The sequence below is a fragment of the Cercospora kikuchii genome (assembly GCF_019650295.1).
Source record: "Cercospora kikuchii DNA, contig_00005, whole genome shotgun sequence".
NCBI lineage: Eukaryota > Fungi > Ascomycota > Dothideomycetes > Mycosphaerellales > Mycosphaerellaceae > Cercospora > Cercospora kikuchii.
This window is the reverse complement of record NW_025408586.1, coordinates 863,488-880,396: the sequence shown is the minus strand read 5'-3', so window position 1 is coordinate 880,396 and position 16,909 is coordinate 863,488. Positions and strand designations below refer to the sequence as shown.

The window sequence follows — 16,909 nt, the reverse complement described above, 5'->3', positions numbered from 1 at the left end:
GATACAGGCCTTGGAAGCCCGCCGGGAAATGTGCACTCTGGGCGAATCTTGCGAATGGCAGAGTCATCGTCTTGAGCACTGCAAGACCTCATGAGGATGAGTGTCGAATCCATTGGCATATTTCCATTGCGTGTCAGATCGGCTTGTGTACGCTCAAAACTCCAAGGAAGGTTTGGTGGTCATATCATCCGCCACCACAGGGTATGACCTCTCAAGTGATTGATCCGGTAACAGAAGCAGACGAAGGAGTCGAGGCCATTGAGTTCGCGCGCGGCGGAGGCGGAGGTCTCCACCAACATCCATCCCGAAAGGTCACATAGCCTCGCAAATAATCTCTGACAGCAGTCTCCCGCTCGAATGCCACCCAGTACCACTCCTCGGCGATGAGCCTCTGCTCTGTCAAGGTGAAGCCTTTGTGCTGGAGGGCCGGGTAGAACTGGTTCTCTCTTGTAGGATAAATGTAGCCTCCCAGGTAGCTGATGATGCACGGGAAGCATAAGCACAATGTCTTGTCCATGTTGCGGGTCGGCCTGGAGGTGTCTTGGGTCCGGGCCTCCAGAGGAAGTTTGGAAGGGAGGTGAGCCGGGCTGTACTTTAAGTATCCTTCATGGTGTCCCGCAGTCCAACGTCGACGTGAGAGAAGAGCTGGAGGGTGAGAGAGACAGAGAGGTTCGTGGTGCAGCTCGCGTGATGGCAGGGCCATGCGACATTATATTGGGTGAGCAGCACCTTGCGCTCCCGCCTGCAGGTGCTGGGATCCTTCGCAAAAAGAGGGCGCAGAGGCAGGATGTCGAAGTCGCGGTCGACGGACCAACCAGCGTGTGGGCAGTTGGCAGGCCATGAACCCTATGCGCGTTAGTGTGCACAGTTGACGCACGAGATGTGCAAGCAGGCTCTCGAAGCAGATTAGCTTCGCACGCGCGGTCTTGACTGTCCAGACATGGCGAACTCTATGCTCGAGCGTTCGCTCCTTTTCCCGTCCCAATGATGTGCGAGCGGGCGTGCGAGGGCCACTTCGCTCGTAGGCCCGCGTCGCCTACACGCGAGCCGCCAGGGAGGCAGCCCAGCGGGAGGCGACGTTCGCAGGCAAACGTGCAACCCACGCGCTGGGGGACGTCGGGAGCGTGAGCGTGCACTCCTGGCCGCTGCTGCTGAACACTGCCCAGTGCACACCTGGTCTGGTCTGGTCTGGTCCGCGCTGGAGCTCGCTGCAGACGATCTCAGATGCGCGCATCGGCCGTCCGCGCCGCTGCACACCGGACGGGACGATGCTGCCTGCCTGCACCACTGCTGCACGTAACCCAGCGGCCAATTGCGAACACGGCCATCCTTCGCGTCTTCGTCCGCGCCGGCAAACGCGCGCTGGGAGCATCCCGTGTTGCTGCATGCCATGCTCCGAGACGGCCGCACACGCACGGTACAGGACAGGCACGCCGTGTCCACCGGGGCCCGAGCCAGCCAGAACAAATGATGTTGCCAGCTTGTGCTGTACGGCGACGAATTTGGCCGTGAGATGATGTGCCCGCCTGCTCGCTTCCGCCCCTGCTGTCTCATCACTCAAAAGAGCAGAAGACTCGGACCAATGCGCGTGCGTGGAACGAATGGGCCGAGGGGCCGCACCCCTGCGAGGCAGAAGTGTGATGGGCTGTTCTGACGCATCTGACCGCGGGACGGCGATGCCGCGATGCTTCGCAACAACCACCACGGCCACCACTGCCCACCAGATCCTGGAGGCTGTCTCCCACCGCATCGTTAGGGCTGCTGAGAGGCCTCGTCACATGCTGCACACTGCTCACGTACCGCGGTCAGGAAACACGAGGCCAGGCAAGACAAGGCTGACCAGCCCCTACAATCGCTCCGACTATTGGCAGCGCCCCATCGGTGACGGTGACGGAGGCTAGCGTGGAGCGCCATGGGGAAACATACACACAACCCAGTCAAGCATCGCAAACATGCGTAATAAATTAAGTATGCATTCATCATGCTCGCATTTTCATCCATCGCCATTGGACGACTCGCCACCCCTCCAGTACAAGGACGGGTAGCCACATCGGGCTGCAATGTGCCAAAGTCACACACCGAGCGTGGCGTCCGGGGGCGCCGACTACGCCGCAAACGCCTCTGTATCCTCGCCATGTAAATGCCTCCTCTAGCCTGAACCAATGCATTTTCCGTTGTGGGATATATCAGAGCGAAGAGCCGGCACTTCGCCAAAGCGGCATGACCAAAAGTCGAAGACAAAGGGCGCAAGTCCATGTACCTTACATGATAATCGCGGGAGCTGCACATGTATGTTAGCGGTCGCTCGGCAATGGGGTGACGTGATGTCCATCGGTACGTACTCTCGACGTTCGCCTTGATGCTCTTGTGTGGAAGCACCGAAGCGCCATTGCAGTAGATCTCGTCGCCAATCGACACATCGTCGCCAAGCACCGAGACGTTCTCCATGCGCGCCCATCTGCCGATGGTGCTGTTCCAGCCCACGATAGTGCTCTTGATCCACGCATGCTCCTTGACCTTGCTGCCTGCCAGCAGCACTGAGCGCTGTATCCGCACACCGTCGCCAATCACCACATTGGGTCCAATGACCACGTTTGGTCCGATCTTGCAGTTGTTGCCAATCTTGGCGGAGGGGTCGATCATGACATTTCCGCTGTGGACGAATGGCTCCGATGGCGACGTGAGCAGCTTGCTGCCCTTCTTGGTCAGGGAAGACAGGTAGAGGCAAGTACCGGAGAGGAAGTCCTTTGGCTGACCCACGTCCATCCAGAAGCCTTCCAGGTCGAATGAGTGCAATTGCCCCTCCTTGACCATTTCTGGGAACGTCTCCTGCTCGATAGATGTGGGTCGCAGTTCAATGCGCTTCAACACCGATGGGTTGAGGATGTAGAGACCGGCGTTGATTCGGTTGCCGACGAACTCGACCGGCTTCTCCACGAAGCGATCAATGCGTGTAGGGTGGTCGGGCTTGTGGACAACCACACCGTATTTCGATGGCTCCTCCACCTTGGTCACAATAATGGTACCCTCCCCACCATGTGCCTTGTGTGCATCGGCAAGCTCTTGGAATGGGTACTCGCAAATGACATCGGAGTTGAGAACGAAGAATGGTTCATCGCCCTTTCCGAGAATGCGCTCTGCAAGCTTGAGCGGACCCGCCGTGCCCAAAGGCTCAGTCTCCACCGAGTATTCGATCTTGACCCCGTATTGTTCCTCGTACTTCTTCAGCGCTGCAGTCATCATCTCGGGTCGGTAGTTTACTGCGAGCACAATATCGGTGACGCCGGCTGCTGCGAGAGCCTCGATCTGGTGGAGAATCATAGGGCGGTTGCCGAACTCGACAAGGGGCTTCGGGAGGGTGAGCGTCAATGGTCGCAGACGCGTACCAAAGCCTCCGACGAGGATCAATGCTACATTCCTGTTAGACAGTACTTCTCGCGTCGTCTCCGCCGCATTGCACGTACCTTTGAGACCCATGTCGTCTGTGGTGGTCGATGATTCGGCTCTGGGGTTAGTCGCAGGAACCAGCTGCTCTGCGGGGATCTATGCGCGTTTCGGTGTGACGTGTCGGTTCGAGCGAAGGATAGCGACCTTGCGATGGAGTACAAGATCCAATGGCGACGTCTGGGCAGTAGTACTGGCGGTGTTTGTGACGAGGGAGTCGGTGAAATAACTTTCTCTTGAACACGTAAGTTCCTCCCCAGGTATTCGAGCTCCAGGGTCTCGCCTTCTGTGCTAGTGCCGATGGACCAATGAAGCCGGGGCTTGGCGGGCGTGCTTGCTAAATAAAGGGGAAGGTTGCATCGTTTCCAGCAACATCACAAGACCGATGAGAGATTGGGTGACCCATGCCGACGCCCTCAGCCCATATGTGGCGACACGTTCACCGCACTGTGGTGAATTAACAGCTTGTGACACATCAGCAGCGACGGTGAATTAACGTGATTTCGTTGTCAATGGCCTTTGGCGGGGACTCGAGTTGCTGAATCGCCCAGAACCCTGATCCCACGTGTCAAGGACGGATCTTATCTGCGGAAACCGGGCAAGATGGCAGCAACCTTTGACAGGCCACGGACAATGTGCATGACTGTGCAAAGATTTTCGAGGCCGAGAGTCGAGACTGAAGATAAACTTTGCAGCAGATGCGCCTCGCGCCTCGCGTAACCACATCTTGCCCATGTGGAGGTAAAAGATACTATATACGGAAAGAAACACATAGTAGAACCCTTCTGGCATTTCCTCCTACCTCCCTGCAGTTCTTTATGCCAACGTTGGTCGACATAATCCACAAATGCGCCAGTGACCGTTTCGAGGACATCGCACGAGAGTATCCTGTCGGTCTGCGCTCAATTTGGTTTCTTACCGCAGCTCAGGGCGAGCATACAGGCCGCAATTGGCACTCTTTAAACTCAAGACAGTTCCAAACTCTGAGATCCGTGAGCACTGAGAACACGTGCATCTGGTTCTTCTGCTATGTTTCCACGCGATGGCCCAAGACACTCCGCGGACATCGAAAGACAATGGAGCTAAGCATGCTTCTCTGCAGAGAGTGTTACGTTGTGCATTGTCTGAGATCGAATCGCAAACCGCGACTGGACATCTATCGCTCAAACATGTTAGGCGTCCTTCGCTCAGATGCTATCGGGCTCACTATGATTGCCAAAAACCACATCTTCTTCTGGAGAATTGGAGGTTTCTGAGCTGATGAGTTTAGATGCGGCTAACAAATAAGCATCTGTTTCTTGTGCAACTGCCTCTCACCGCGTGCGAAGTGTTGTTCTCTTCCCGGCTTTGTGACGACTTCTCAACTCCTCGTTCTAGCGAAAGGGCACAATGGCGTCGCAACAGCTGTCTGGGTTCTCATTGTGGTTGCCTGTTCATTGAGAAATGTGCAATACGCAAGTCGTTGGCAGATGGGAGAGTAAGAGTTGGAGGCAAACGCGCTAAATACGTGACAAAAGCTTGGCGGCTGCGTCTTCACGCGGCAAGCACGCGGCGCCGAACCGAGTAACAACATCCCGGCACAAATAAATGTAGCTCCTCACCACCTGCAGGGGACAGGTCTAGGAGTCTACAGAAAGCCAAAGACGAAGCGCGCGACTTCTCGGAGCCTATCGAGTCTGTGCTGAAAACAACTCTCAGCCCAAGACTTGTCTTCACATCAACAACCACCGTTCATGCACAGTCACAACCCGTGACCAGCTCAGGATCAAAAATCTCCCCAATAGACGATTAGTGCGGTTTCGAAGTCAGACAGTCTCGGACCGAGTTCGCGCAACGCGCTGCGCGTAATCCTGGCAACATTTATCCACGATTCTGCAATGACCACGCGGCTGAGCGTCACCGCGAGCCACATATGGATATCGCGAACTCAAATCTGGTTCAGTGGATCGCCAGCATACATGCCGCTGGCGACGATCCTCTGGAAGGCTTCGTTGACGCGCCCGAAGCATCTGGCATCACTCTCACGCAGCAGGAAATTAACCGCAACCTGATTGAAAAGGCCATCTCCAGTCTGCGCGGTATCGAATCGGAGGCTACATTTCAAGAAAAGGATTTACGAGAGCCTTTTGTGCGGAGTGCTCTCAGAGCACCGCATCATCGCCTTCGAGATGGTGCGTTGCCTTGGCAGGTTGTCAATCACCGTTTCGCGGCCGAGAGGAGTGCTTCTGCGTCTGTGGAACCAGATGCGATCCAGACTACTGCGACAGACAGAGGCAGAAAGCGTCCTCATCCAGGTGACGATGTTGCGGCCATGAAGAAGCGCAAGCGACTGAGAAGAATGCTGAGCGAGGAACCGGATGACGACGAACGGCCGAACCCACGATCCGCTACTTCCAAAGACCGACAAAGAGTTTTGGCTGGTATCTGGCCTCGCGATGGGTTTCACGGTGTCCTTCGGAGAGGCGACCTCGTGCGAAGATGAAAGCGCTTCATGAGAAGTTTTGACGATTTGCAGCATTGCTCGCTGGAGCTTTGACACAGAAGCGATATGGTTCCAATCAGCGCACTTTCGGAAATCCCTCATCTTGCTGTGCTATGAGCTACATGGTTGGATTCTGTGGTGTAGCCACCATAAGCGGCATGACAAACCATAGAGGCCACATAAAGTAAGAGGAGGCCGCAATGACCTCTACTGCGGCCATCCGCTAACATCGCCTGAGGTCGCAGACTACATGCGTCCAGCGACATAACACGCTCGGAAACGTCAGCTCTTGCGAGTCATCTCGCGCATACCGGTGTTGACGCGGCTTCATCACTGGCGGATACGCTTTGTCGCGTTTATGGACGGCCTTCATCTGCTTCGGCGTAGACGTCGGCTGAAGTTATTAGCAAGCAGAGCCGTGACGCCGTCTGCTTGTCATTTGTAGGGCGAGATGCAGGCACCACAGGGTTGTGGCGCAAGAACCGGAAGCGGAATTGTTCCACGTTTCCGACCGAAATCTCAATGTCGACACATTCAAAGCCCACAACTTCACAGGTCTCGACTCTGACAACAACCGCTTCTGATCACAACGACGTGCTGATACCTGCAACTGTAAATCAACATGACGAACGCATCCGGGACAAATGCCGCTGCCGGCGCAAATGGCCAAAGCAAACTCGATAACCGCACAGTTCCGCCATTGGGCATGACGGGCAAGCAGTTTCTGGAAGCGGCAACATCTTCACTCAACGAGATTGAGCAGTACTATTCCAATATCGCGGAGAGACCTGTACTTCCTTCGATTCAGCCAGGTTACCTTCCAAAGTTGCTACCAGATACAGCTCCCGAAGTCGGCGAGCAATGGACCGACATCCAGCAAGACATCGAACGAACTATCATGCCAGGCATCACGCATTGGCAGCATCCCAAATTCATGGCCTACTTCTCCGCTAGCTCGACATACCCGGGAATGCTGGGCGAGATGTGGAGTGCTGCTCTGACAGCACCAGCGTTCAACTGGATCTGCTCACCTGCAATCACAGAATTGGAAACTGTGGTGTTAGACTGGATGGCCAAGATTATTGCTCTTCCACAAGAGTTCCTTTCAAAAGGTCAAGGTGGTGGCGTGATTCAAGGTTCTGCTTCGGAAGCAATCGTCACTGTCATGGTCGCTGCAAGAGAGCGATGGGTCCGAAGACAAATCGAAAGGGAAGGTCTCACAGATGCAGAAGAAATCGAGGATCGTTCATGCGAGCTGCGAGGCAAGCTCGTTGCGCTGGCTTCTGACCAAGCTCACTCTTCCTCTCAAAAGGCAGCGACTATCGCCGGAACGCGTTTCCGAAGCATCCGAACACGACACGGAGAGGCTTATGCACTCAAAGGTCAAGATTTGCGCAAGAAGATTGAAGAGCTCCAAGCGAAGGGTCTCCATCCATACTACCTGACTATGTCAATTGGTGCAACAGGTGTTTGCGCTGTCGATGACTTCGAATCGATTGCTGAAGTGGCTCGCGACTATCCTGATATCTGGATCCACTGCGATGCTGCCTACGCAGGAGCAGCTCTGGTGCTGCCAGAGTACCAACACCTGTCCAAACAGATGTCTATGGTCGATTCCTTCAACTTCAACATGCACAAATGGCTTCTCACAAACTTCGACGCATCATGTCTCTACGTTCAGAAACGCAGAGACCTCACCGACGCCCTCAGCATTACGCCCTCGTACTTGAAGAACGAGTACACTGAAAGCGGCCTTGTGACCGATTATCGTGACTGGCAAATTCCTTTGGGTCGACGCTTCCGTTCCCTCAAGATCTGGTTCGTGCTCCGAACATGGGGCGTCAAAGGTCTACAAGAACATATTAGACATCACATCAACCTCGGAAATCTCTTCGCGGATCTCGTGCATTCGAGGCCTGATCTCTTCAGCATTCTGGCCCCGCCCGCTTTCGCCTTGACTGTGATCACCATAAATCCTCGAATGTGGCAAAACCTCAAACTTTCGCAGTCGGCCAATGGAGCGGATCCGCGACCAGAGCAGGATCAAGTGGATACAAAAATTGCTGTAGATTCTCAAGCGGATGAGGACGACCCGACTTTGAGAGCTGCGAATGACGTGACGAAGGAAGTGTTCGAGTTAATTGATGCGAGGAAAGAATGGTTCCTGACTTCGACTATGGTTGGCGGAGTCTATGCGATCAGAATTGTGTCGGCGACTCCTCTCGCAGAGGAAAAATATGTCAGACAGGTGTTTGAAGAGTTGGTACGAACCACGGAGGAGGTCATGTCGAAGCATTTGGAAGGCGGAGCTTGAGCAGCAGACTGCAGACCGGGAACATCGGAAACATTACGAAGCTGGCGCCGGGTGGTATTGTAGGACAACTTCGGAATCGTGGCCCTGGTCTGTTTGCGATGCTAGCAACCTCCGCCATAAGTGCGGCGAGGACAACAAGCGAGTCTCGTCTGGCAGAACAACGCGTGGATATCTCTCGCGTACATTGGCGCGAGTCTTGAGCCATTGCGAAACTGGACCAGAGCTTTTGTCGGCACTACATCCGGCGGTGCAGCCGTGAGCTACTTCGATGAACGCTACCGTCTCGGCGCTTAGAGCACCACATATTGGACGAAACCTACGAAGATGACGAGATTTCCCTTCTTCTCTACAATGACAGAGACTTGCGGGCCACGAACGAACACAAGGGAAGTCGGCAGGTCGACTTTCTACGACATCAAGGAATTTCCTTCTGTAGATATGTATATGTGTATCCAGCTCACTTTTGGCTGTCCTGTTGTGCTTCAAACGTGAAAGAATTGCACTATCCGGATCCTGGACACGTCATACCTTATCCACTGTCTCGATTTGCTGCACCCCATTGTCTTTTTCGCCCACATTCGATACATGTGCTGAGGTCCTCCCCTCGACCTCAATCGCTTTAGCATACTCCTTCTGCTCCTCTTCCGTAGCACCAAAATAGTGCACCGCAACACTATCCCCAAACTCGGCATTGATATCCTCCAGCGATCGATTCTTCGTTTCTGCAAGACGTCAAATTAGCATCCCAGAATCCACAAACATCGAACCACATCAGACCGAAGATGCAGTAAACTCACCAGGAAAGAAGAAATATATCACCCCAACATAAACCGCCGTCGGACACAACAAAACCGAAAAGAACTTCCAACCAATCTTCTCCAGAGCAATAGGCCCCGCAACAACAATGATGATCTGCGCCGCGAACTGATTCGCCGTCCCCCAAGCCGTTCCCTGACTCCTCACATCCGTCGGAAAAATCTCCGCCATATACAAATACTGCGTCGCATCAAAACAACTACTCCAGAAGATAATAAACAAGAAAATAAAGAAAATTGCGGCGCGTTGACCAGCGACGTTCGAAGTGCCGGTATAGAGGGCTTGGAGAATCGTTTCGAGGAGGAGGGAAATTGTGAGGCCGACGGCGCCTACGAGCATGAATTTTCGGCGGCCCCAGCGGTCGACGTAGAGGGCTGTGAGGATATTTCCGGGGAAGGAGGCGGTCACCCAGAGGGCGAGGAGGAGGAGAGGCATGTAGCCGGAGAGACCGAGGTCGGTGAAGATTATTACGGCGTAGTTGGCTATGATGAGGACGCCTGGGGAAATATGTTAGACAGAGCTTTTCTTTGCATTGGAGTTCAGAATTGGAGATCAGGTACCTGTGAACATATTGAACCACATCATCGCTGCGCAGATTAAGGCTCTCTTCCTGTTGGACGCCGTTTTGAAGAGCTCGAATTGACTAATCTTGGCTTTCAAGGCGCGGTCCTGCTCGAGTTGTTTCCTCATCTGATAGAATTCCTTCGCGGCTTGTTCTTGGTGAGTATCGCCAGCTCGAGTATGCAATCTTTTCAGCACGGCTTCGGCCTCTTCGTATCGTCCTTTTTGCATTAGCCATCGAGGGCTATATGGTAGCCAGAAGGAGCCTGCGAGCAGTAGTAGTGCAGGAACTGCTTGAAAGGCCAGAGGGAAGCGCCACGGGAAGGTGCTTTCGGAGCCTGACGCCGAGATGAAGTACACTCCGAAGCCGATCCAGGAGGATAGACTGTAGCCCATGGCGAACATGATGCCGTGCATGGAGACCATGAAGCCTCTCGTTTCGGGCGTCGACACTTCGGCTTGGTACATTGGTATGCATGTGACGAGGATTCCAATTCCGAAGCCTGCGAAGAGACGAGCGAAGATGAACATTCCAACGTTAACAGAACCTGCACATAGTGCAGCTCCAACGCTCAGGATAGCTGCGCCCAGCTGGATCGTATGCTTTCGAGAAAGTGCATCCGCAGACCTGTAGACACGTTGTTGAGCAATGTCGTTCTTTGTGTCTACAGTCGAACTCACCAGCTGTTGTAAATAGCACCCAGACATGCTCCCGCACTGCTGACCCCATTGAAGGCACCGAATAAGTTTGCAGTCCGATCATATCCCGGTTCACCTTGTTGTGCGAGATTGAGAGACCTGAAGAAAGATGGCTGTCCGATCGTACTGCCTAGAATAGCAAGTCCATATGAGCACGCTGTCGAGCCAAGTGCCACATAGACGACCACAGCAAGATTGAATGCATTCGGTATATATCGACCCATGATAGCCGCGTGCTGACAATGAATTCGATGTTCACCAACAAGCTAAGCAGATTGCTTCATGGTGTGGGGATAATGCTGTTTTTGACCCTGGGTTTACATACCCAAGGTCCACAGTGTTGACCTGTTTCTCCTCTTTCTGTGCTACCACTTATCCTCGGTATCGGTCTACCAGTTGGTTCTGCCCCTCTAGGTTAGCAAGAGGAAGCAGCGAAGCCGGCCAAGGGGATCTCCGCATGTCTCATGATCACAAACTTTCGTGTTGGCTCAAACGTCGGATACTATGCTACTAGGCAGGGCAGGCATAGCTCAGACCCTGCTTGCAGCTGTGCTGTTCTGCCACTCAAGCGGACCATAGTGCGAGCTTGAGCGCCACAGTCTTGGCTTGCACTCTTGTGACTCGCGCAGAACCTGTAGCCATCTGGAAATGGAAACCGGCATCAATATAACTCTGCCATTGGATTCTGGCTGAGACTTGCGGGAGAAATTGAAAAGACATTGACGCATTGTTCATGGTCTCCGCGGCTCGTCTAAGCGACCGCACGCATGTACTAGCTTTTGTGCGTATCGACGTGTCGTTTCTGCCAGAGTGAAATTCTTGTTCGGTCACAACATTCTCGTCAAGTAGCCCTAATTGCTCGAGATCTCACGGCTATGCCGTGAGCAGAGCATTCAAATCCGTGGTACCCAGCTGAAAGAGAGCGGTCAGCCTGTCCTCACTTGACTCTCCGCGCTGCACCTTTCTTGTTTGCAAGTCGACCTTGACCAAACTTATTCCCAGCCACTTGATAGAGGTTCCATCAGGTGCAGTCCTGTCTAGACTTTAGAGATTGAATCGACTAAACTTGGAAAGAGTGAAGACTGGTAGAGCAACGGAATTGGGAACTTACACCCCTTGCACGCCATGGTTAGCCTTTGCAGAGCCCTCGTACCGTATGGCAATCTGATCACAGCTGGCAAAGGCATATACAACTCGAAGCTGAAATTCCCTGTAGACGTCGTTGATGTTTCCTCCATCATCTCCCGGGCCGAGATACTTGTAAGCTTCCACGATCTGAGACCTACTGCTGAAGACTGGTTGGCTGCCAGCTGTATGACAATCGAGGTTACTGCGTCGGCCTCTGCAGGTGATGGCGTCTCCGTCAATATCGACCTAGTCTTCTGTTAGCAGAGACAAGGGTATGTCTGTGCCGGTTGGCGATTGACCCGAGGAGTTTGTGTTAAAAAGTTGCACATATTGGGAGGCAATATGCTGTGCTTCATCGTCTGTAAGGCATGCGCCCGTCTCGTGAGCGGAGAATGCATGTGTGGCGATGGTTTGGAAGAGGAGTGAGAAGACCAGACCGAGCATTTCGTAGGGTTCGAATCGACTTCGTCGGTGCAGGTAGATGTTTGTGGCACAATCTTAACCAAAATCAGGCGTATGAGTGCGTGTGAAGAGAAGCCTCCAGGCGTTCGTTGTGGCCAGGAAACAGCATCGTGGGAGTTCATTGCAGCCATACTTGTAACAATGTGCCGTCGCTGTGCAGTCAAGATTCTCTGAATAACGGACCTGGTATCTTATATCCAAGGTTTCTTCACAGTAAAGTTACCTGCAGCTTTGGGATGTGACTCTCCACAATGAGTATCGATGCAGGGCAGACGCCGAACGGAGTTGGCATGATCCGAAAGCTAGATGATGTTGAAGACTGTGCAGCGGGTAAGCTGACTTAGCCATGCTCGCTGACTGGTGTTTTAGCAAGACACGGAGCAAGTTCATCGAGACCGTGCTTGATCAAGGCATTGCATGGCGCGTTGGTCAAGGATGGCCTTCATCGTCCATGCAGAAGCGCAAAAAGCGTGGGAGAGCTGGAATCTGAGGGTGCCGTAATGATCCAATACGGATTCGTGGTTCTGAGACACGTAGGGCTTGCTGCTGTAGGGCTTGATAATGTAGGGCTTGATGATGAAATTGGCGAGGTACAGTGAAATCAGTCGAGTAGTGCTTTCCCTGTTGCTGTTGCGAGACGCATTGAGTTGCTGCACGTGTCAACGCCGCGTGGTCATTCTTCAGCCACGCGTCATGCGCCAGAAACCCCAGAAACTGAGACTGAGCTTCACTCACGAGCGCGTAAGACGGTCGATCACTTCAGAAGAAGTTCTCAAGTGAAGACACGAAAGTGAAGTGAAACGAAGGTGGTCGCGTCTTGGCCGGGGTGGTGATCCCGGTCAGCGTTTGAAGCTCAGAGGCAAGCTGTCCCAACTCACCAACAATTCTTCCGGCATTAACCCAAGCCGCTGCCCACAGGCATCTTCAGGAGATTCTACTCTCTGACGTTACTTGTTGATGATGGAGAGTCCTAATTTGTACACCAAAGCGCCAATATAAACCGATTGCGCCCATTCGAGCACAGCGACAATGGATTCCGCCGATTCAATACCGGAGGAAGTGTGGGACGGGATGGATGTGATTGCAGAGCAGTCGCAGGTGGTGTGGTGGATTGCCATTGGAGCTACGATGTTATCGGGATTCGTTTTCTGGGTACAGCAACTGAACATGCACGCTCGGAGTCAGACTGACACTTGTCTAGCTTTACTCAATAGTTTGGCTGTTCGCTCCCTCTCCTCGTCCGCCGACCAAAGCCGAAAAGCAGTACATAACTGTGACAGCCGAAGGACAGATCTCTCCGCCACAGCCACTTCCCTGCTGGTATGACAATCATGTTGCGGTTAAAGAAATGTCGCGGAAAGGCCTCATACCCCGCGAAGAGTCCCACCAGATCACCGACGCCGAATGCTTTATGACACTTGTGATTCCTGCATACAACGAAATGCACCGATTGAATGGGATGTTGGAAGAGGCAGTGGAATACTTGGAAGAGCAATACGGGCATCACGGGACACCGAGCAGGAGTAGTAGCAATGGGAAGCTGCAGGCCAGTGGACAGCAGGGAGATCCGCGAAGAGGGTGGGAAATCATTCTGGTCAGCGACGGAAGTACGGATAAGACTGTCAATGTTGCTTTGAACTTTGCAAGGACGCACCAGCTCAGCAAGCCTCCGCCGACATACAAGGGCCCGTGGATAGGAAACGGCGGGGCTAAGCCGACGACCATTGCGCCCGGCACGATTCGAGTCGTGAGTCTGGAACAGAACAGAGGAAAAGGCGGAGCGGTCACACATGGTATGAGACACGCGAGAGGAACATATATTGTCTTTGCAGACGCAGATGGAGCAAGCAGATTCACAGATCTGGGCAAGCTCGTGTTGGAATGCGAGAAGGCAAAGGACAAGAAGGGAAGAGCTGTGGGTGTTGGATCTCGAGCGCATATGGTTGGCACTGATGCTGTTGTAAAGGTTCGTTGTTGAGCACATCTCTTCGTTACAAATACTGACTTGTCCAGCGGTCCGCTCTCCGCAATCTCCTCATGCGCGCGTTCCATCTTGGGATCTGGCTTCTCACAACGCCAAAAGTGGCTCAGATCAAGGACACACAGTGCGGCTTCAAACTGTTCTCGCGGCCGGCGCTGCCTTATATTATTCCGTACATGCACTCGGAAGGCTGGATCTTCGATGTGGAAATGCTCATGTTGGCTGAAAGCGCAGATATACCCATGGTGGAAGTGCCAATTGGATGGAAAGAGGTCGTGGGGTCGAAGCTGAATGTTATCAAGGACAGTATAGGCATGGCGGTCGGCCTTGCGTTGCTGCGCGTGGCATGGGGCACTGGAATTTACAAAAGAGATTAAATTGCCACCGAGCTGGAAATTGGCCTACATCGTCTCTCTGTCGACGGATCACTCCAAGCTATGTCGTGTGCAGAAGTGCGTGACTGCTTCTTGATTATCTTCACAGTCACTGGGAGGACCTGCTAGTGCTCCCACGAGATTTCTCGAAAGACTTTAACACCAGGAAGGACCGGGCGTGACCCGTCCCGGCAGAGCTTTATAGATCCCTCGCCCATGTCCTTCCGCGTATGAACAAGACGTGTCGCGCTCGAGTCGCGTCGCTTTTCGACAGCACTCCACTTTCTCCGGGACATACACCACTTCTTCCAGAACAAAACACACAACGACGCGCGGACGTGAGGAAGCCCACTCAAGCGCCACGGCCATGCCACCACCACCGATCCTACCACCATCGACACCTGACAAGTTTCCGCCGCCGTAAGTCAATGTGCTGTCACGATCACGTCGTCTTTGACGCTGACCATCTAGACAGAAGTGCGTATGGCGAGACCATTCAGATCAAAGTCGGATCAGACCGTACAAAGACGTTCACAGTGCACAAGTCAATTCTCACCTTTTATTCTGGCTACTTTGCGGCTGCCTTTCGGCACGGAAATGCGTTCCAGGAGGCCGAGACTGGAATCTTCAACTTGCCGGACGAGCACATCAGCACCTTCGAAAGATTTGTCTGCTGGATCTATAGCCGTAGAGTGGATTGTGATCCCGCTGGCCGCGGTTTCACCAATCTCTGCAAGCTGTGGGTCCTTGGTGATCGTCGACAAGTGCCTCTGTTGATGAACGCCTGCGTAGACACCTTCCGAGACTTGATTGTCGAAATCTGGAAAATACCCACGGATTGCCTACCGTACATCTACGAGAACACAATGGCTCATTCGGCTTTACGTCGATTGGCTTTGGACATCGTTGCTAAGACTGGTAAATCTAGTTTCTTGCGGGAAGGACGCGATGACTTCCCTGAAGAAGCGTTGGTAGACGTTCTAAAGGTTGTCCGGATAGACGGTCATAAACGATGGGGCAAGAAAGATGTAGAACCCATGAAGCTATGTCCGCAATACCATTGCCACGAGGAAGGCGTAACATGCGAGAACCCCGAAGCAGCAGGAGGCAGTCAAACCTGACTTCTCTTCAAACACGCTCTGGACTCTGGACGCAGCTCTCCACACGTGACATGGCATCTGGAAACACATCGGCCACGAACGTTGCCATTCGGCAGAAACACGTCTGAGACTTGACAGCAGTCGCCGCTTGCAAGAAGAAAGTCTGAATGTACAACAAGCCTCAGTGCACACATCTCCGCAGAGATGAAGTGAGACTGCAAGCGTACGCTGCGTTGACCCGTATTCGATCCTCCCGCAACGCCTTCCCGACACTGGCACTCAGCCAGAAGCGGACTAACAAGGACGTGGAAGATTTGAAATGGTGTGCTGGCGCCTCCTGTTGCTGTCTGTATCATTGGCACTGGAACCTACAGAAAACCTAACAACATCCAACTCAATCTCAGGTGCAGTCCATACTTAAAGTGCTGAAAGAGTGAGTACAAACAACGATCCCAGAACGCTGTCTGGCCATGCTCGTAGTTCTTCACATTGCAGCGTGTGAACGCAAGGCAAAGCTCATGGCACGTGCGACACAGACAAACAGCAGACGCTAATGTACGACTTGCATGAAAGTGCAAACGCGATCTTGCAAAAGCTCTTTTCCACTTTGCAAATTGAGTGCTTCACCTCCTACATCCGTCAAACGTACACTTCATCTTCTAACGATGGTGCCCATGTCGACGACAGAACGTGGCCCACCAGAGTCAGTAGCCTTCCCTACCACACGACACACGTGGTCTCACTGGCGTTAGAACTAACTGCTTCCTCTAGCAACGCCTACGTAGAGACAGTACAGGTCAAAATTGGACCTGATCCAAACGCGAAGTTCTTCACCATCCACAAGGGCGTGCTCGTCTTCTACTCTGGTTACTTCGAGTCCGCACTTCGCCACAACAGCACGTTCACAGAAGCTCGCCACGGCATCTTTCACCTGCCAGAAGAGGAGGTTGGCGTTGGGGAAATATTCATGGTCTTCCTGTATCGTGGAGAGCTCCGATACCCCTCTGTATTCTTCTCCGCCCTTCCGACGCTCGTCCCCCTCTGGGTTCTTGCTGATCGGCGCGTGGTTCCACTGCTGATGAACAAGTGCATCGACGCTATCAAGAGAGAAGTCCTTCAGGTGTGGCTCAGTCCTTATTGGTTGCTGCCATACGTGTACGCCAACACGGCACCAAACTCAGCTCTGCGGCGCTTCATCTTGCTACTCTCCGTCCGGGCAGGCATCACGGCACAAGCTTCATCATGCGACACAATGTTGTCCCGTTACTACGACGAGGAATCCACTCGCGATCTCTGCAATCTACTGTGGGTTATGAAGGGGGACCGCGCTTGGTGCCAGGACGACTTGAGGAAGTTGGAGACTTGTCCGGATTACCACAGTCATGGGCCAGATGAAGCAGATAAGTGCCGGGAAGGCTAGAACACGTCGCCACACGTCCGCAGACCACCTTGCTTCGGATTGGCTTATTTTCATGACAGAGAGCACTTGTGGCTTCACCGGATCAATGATAAGGCCAGGCAAAGGTACGGCCAAAGCTGCGCAATGCA

The 16,909-nt window shown here is 53.4% G+C and overlaps 8 protein-coding genes across 8 annotated transcripts; 5 read left to right on the top strand and 3 right to left on the bottom strand.

The window, feature by feature from the left end:
* Nucleotides 1-211: 211 nt before the first annotated feature.
* On the bottom strand, nt 212-517 carry CKM354_000813400 (uncharacterized protein; the record flags this gene model as incomplete). The annotated part of the gene is made up of 1 exon (XM_044803502.1): nt 212-517. One exon carries the CDS (start codon nt 515-517, stop codon nt 212-214), a length of 306 nt encoding a protein of 101 aa, XP_044659437.1.
* A 1,744-nt stretch (nt 518-2,261) lies between these two features.
* On the bottom strand, nt 2,262-3,477 carry CKM354_000813300 (mannose-1-phosphate guanylyltransferase; the record flags this gene model as incomplete). The annotated part of the gene is made up of 3 exons (XM_044803501.1): nt 2,262-2,281; nt 2,343-3,410; nt 3,465-3,477. The coding sequence occupies 3 exons, from the start codon at nt 3,475-3,477 to the stop codon at nt 2,262-2,264; spliced, it is 1,101 nt and encodes a 366-aa protein (XP_044659436.1).
* Nucleotides 3,478-5,356: 1,879 nt separating this feature from the next.
* CKM354_000813200 (uncharacterized protein) lies at nt 5,357-5,926 on the top strand (the record flags this gene model as incomplete). Its single annotated transcript, XM_044803500.1, has 1 exon — nt 5,357-5,926. The coding sequence occupies one exon, from the start codon at nt 5,357-5,359 to the stop codon at nt 5,924-5,926; it is 570 nt and encodes a 189-aa protein (XP_044659435.1).
* Nucleotides 5,927-6,548: 622 nt separating this feature from the next.
* On the top strand, nt 6,549-8,240 carry CKM354_000813100 (uncharacterized protein; the record flags this gene model as incomplete). Its single annotated transcript, XM_044803499.1, has 1 exon — nt 6,549-8,240. The coding sequence occupies one exon, from the start codon at nt 6,549-6,551 to the stop codon at nt 8,238-8,240; it is 1,692 nt and encodes a 563-aa protein (XP_044659434.1).
* A 522-nt stretch (nt 8,241-8,762) lies between these two features.
* CKM354_000813000 (uncharacterized protein) lies at nt 8,763-10,540 on the bottom strand (the record flags this gene model as incomplete). Its single annotated transcript, XM_044803498.1, has 4 exons — nt 8,763-8,962; nt 9,038-9,553; nt 9,617-10,245; nt 10,299-10,540. 4 exons carry the CDS (start codon nt 10,538-10,540, stop codon nt 8,763-8,765), a joined length of 1,587 nt encoding a protein of 528 aa, XP_044659433.1.
* A 2,395-nt stretch (nt 10,541-12,935) lies between these two features.
* CKM354_000812900 (uncharacterized protein) lies at nt 12,936-14,264 on the top strand (the record flags this gene model as incomplete). The annotated part of the gene is made up of 3 exons (XM_044803497.1): nt 12,936-13,058; nt 13,108-13,872; nt 13,920-14,264. The coding sequence occupies 3 exons, from the start codon at nt 12,936-12,938 to the stop codon at nt 14,262-14,264; spliced, it is 1,233 nt and encodes a 410-aa protein (XP_044659432.1).
* Nucleotides 14,265-14,628: 364 nt separating this feature from the next.
* On the top strand, nt 14,629-15,382 carry CKM354_000812800 (uncharacterized protein; the record flags this gene model as incomplete). Its single annotated transcript, XM_044803496.1, has 2 exons — nt 14,629-14,681; nt 14,737-15,382. 2 exons carry the CDS (start codon nt 14,629-14,631, stop codon nt 15,380-15,382), a joined length of 699 nt encoding a protein of 232 aa, XP_044659431.1.
* Nucleotides 15,383-16,026: 644 nt separating this feature from the next.
* On the top strand, nt 16,027-16,781 carry CKM354_000812700 (uncharacterized protein; the record flags this gene model as incomplete). The annotated part of the gene is made up of 2 exons (XM_044803495.1): nt 16,027-16,064; nt 16,133-16,781. 2 exons carry the CDS (start codon nt 16,027-16,029, stop codon nt 16,779-16,781), a joined length of 687 nt encoding a protein of 228 aa, XP_044659430.1.
* Between the last annotated feature and the right edge of the window lie 128 nt (nt 16,782-16,909).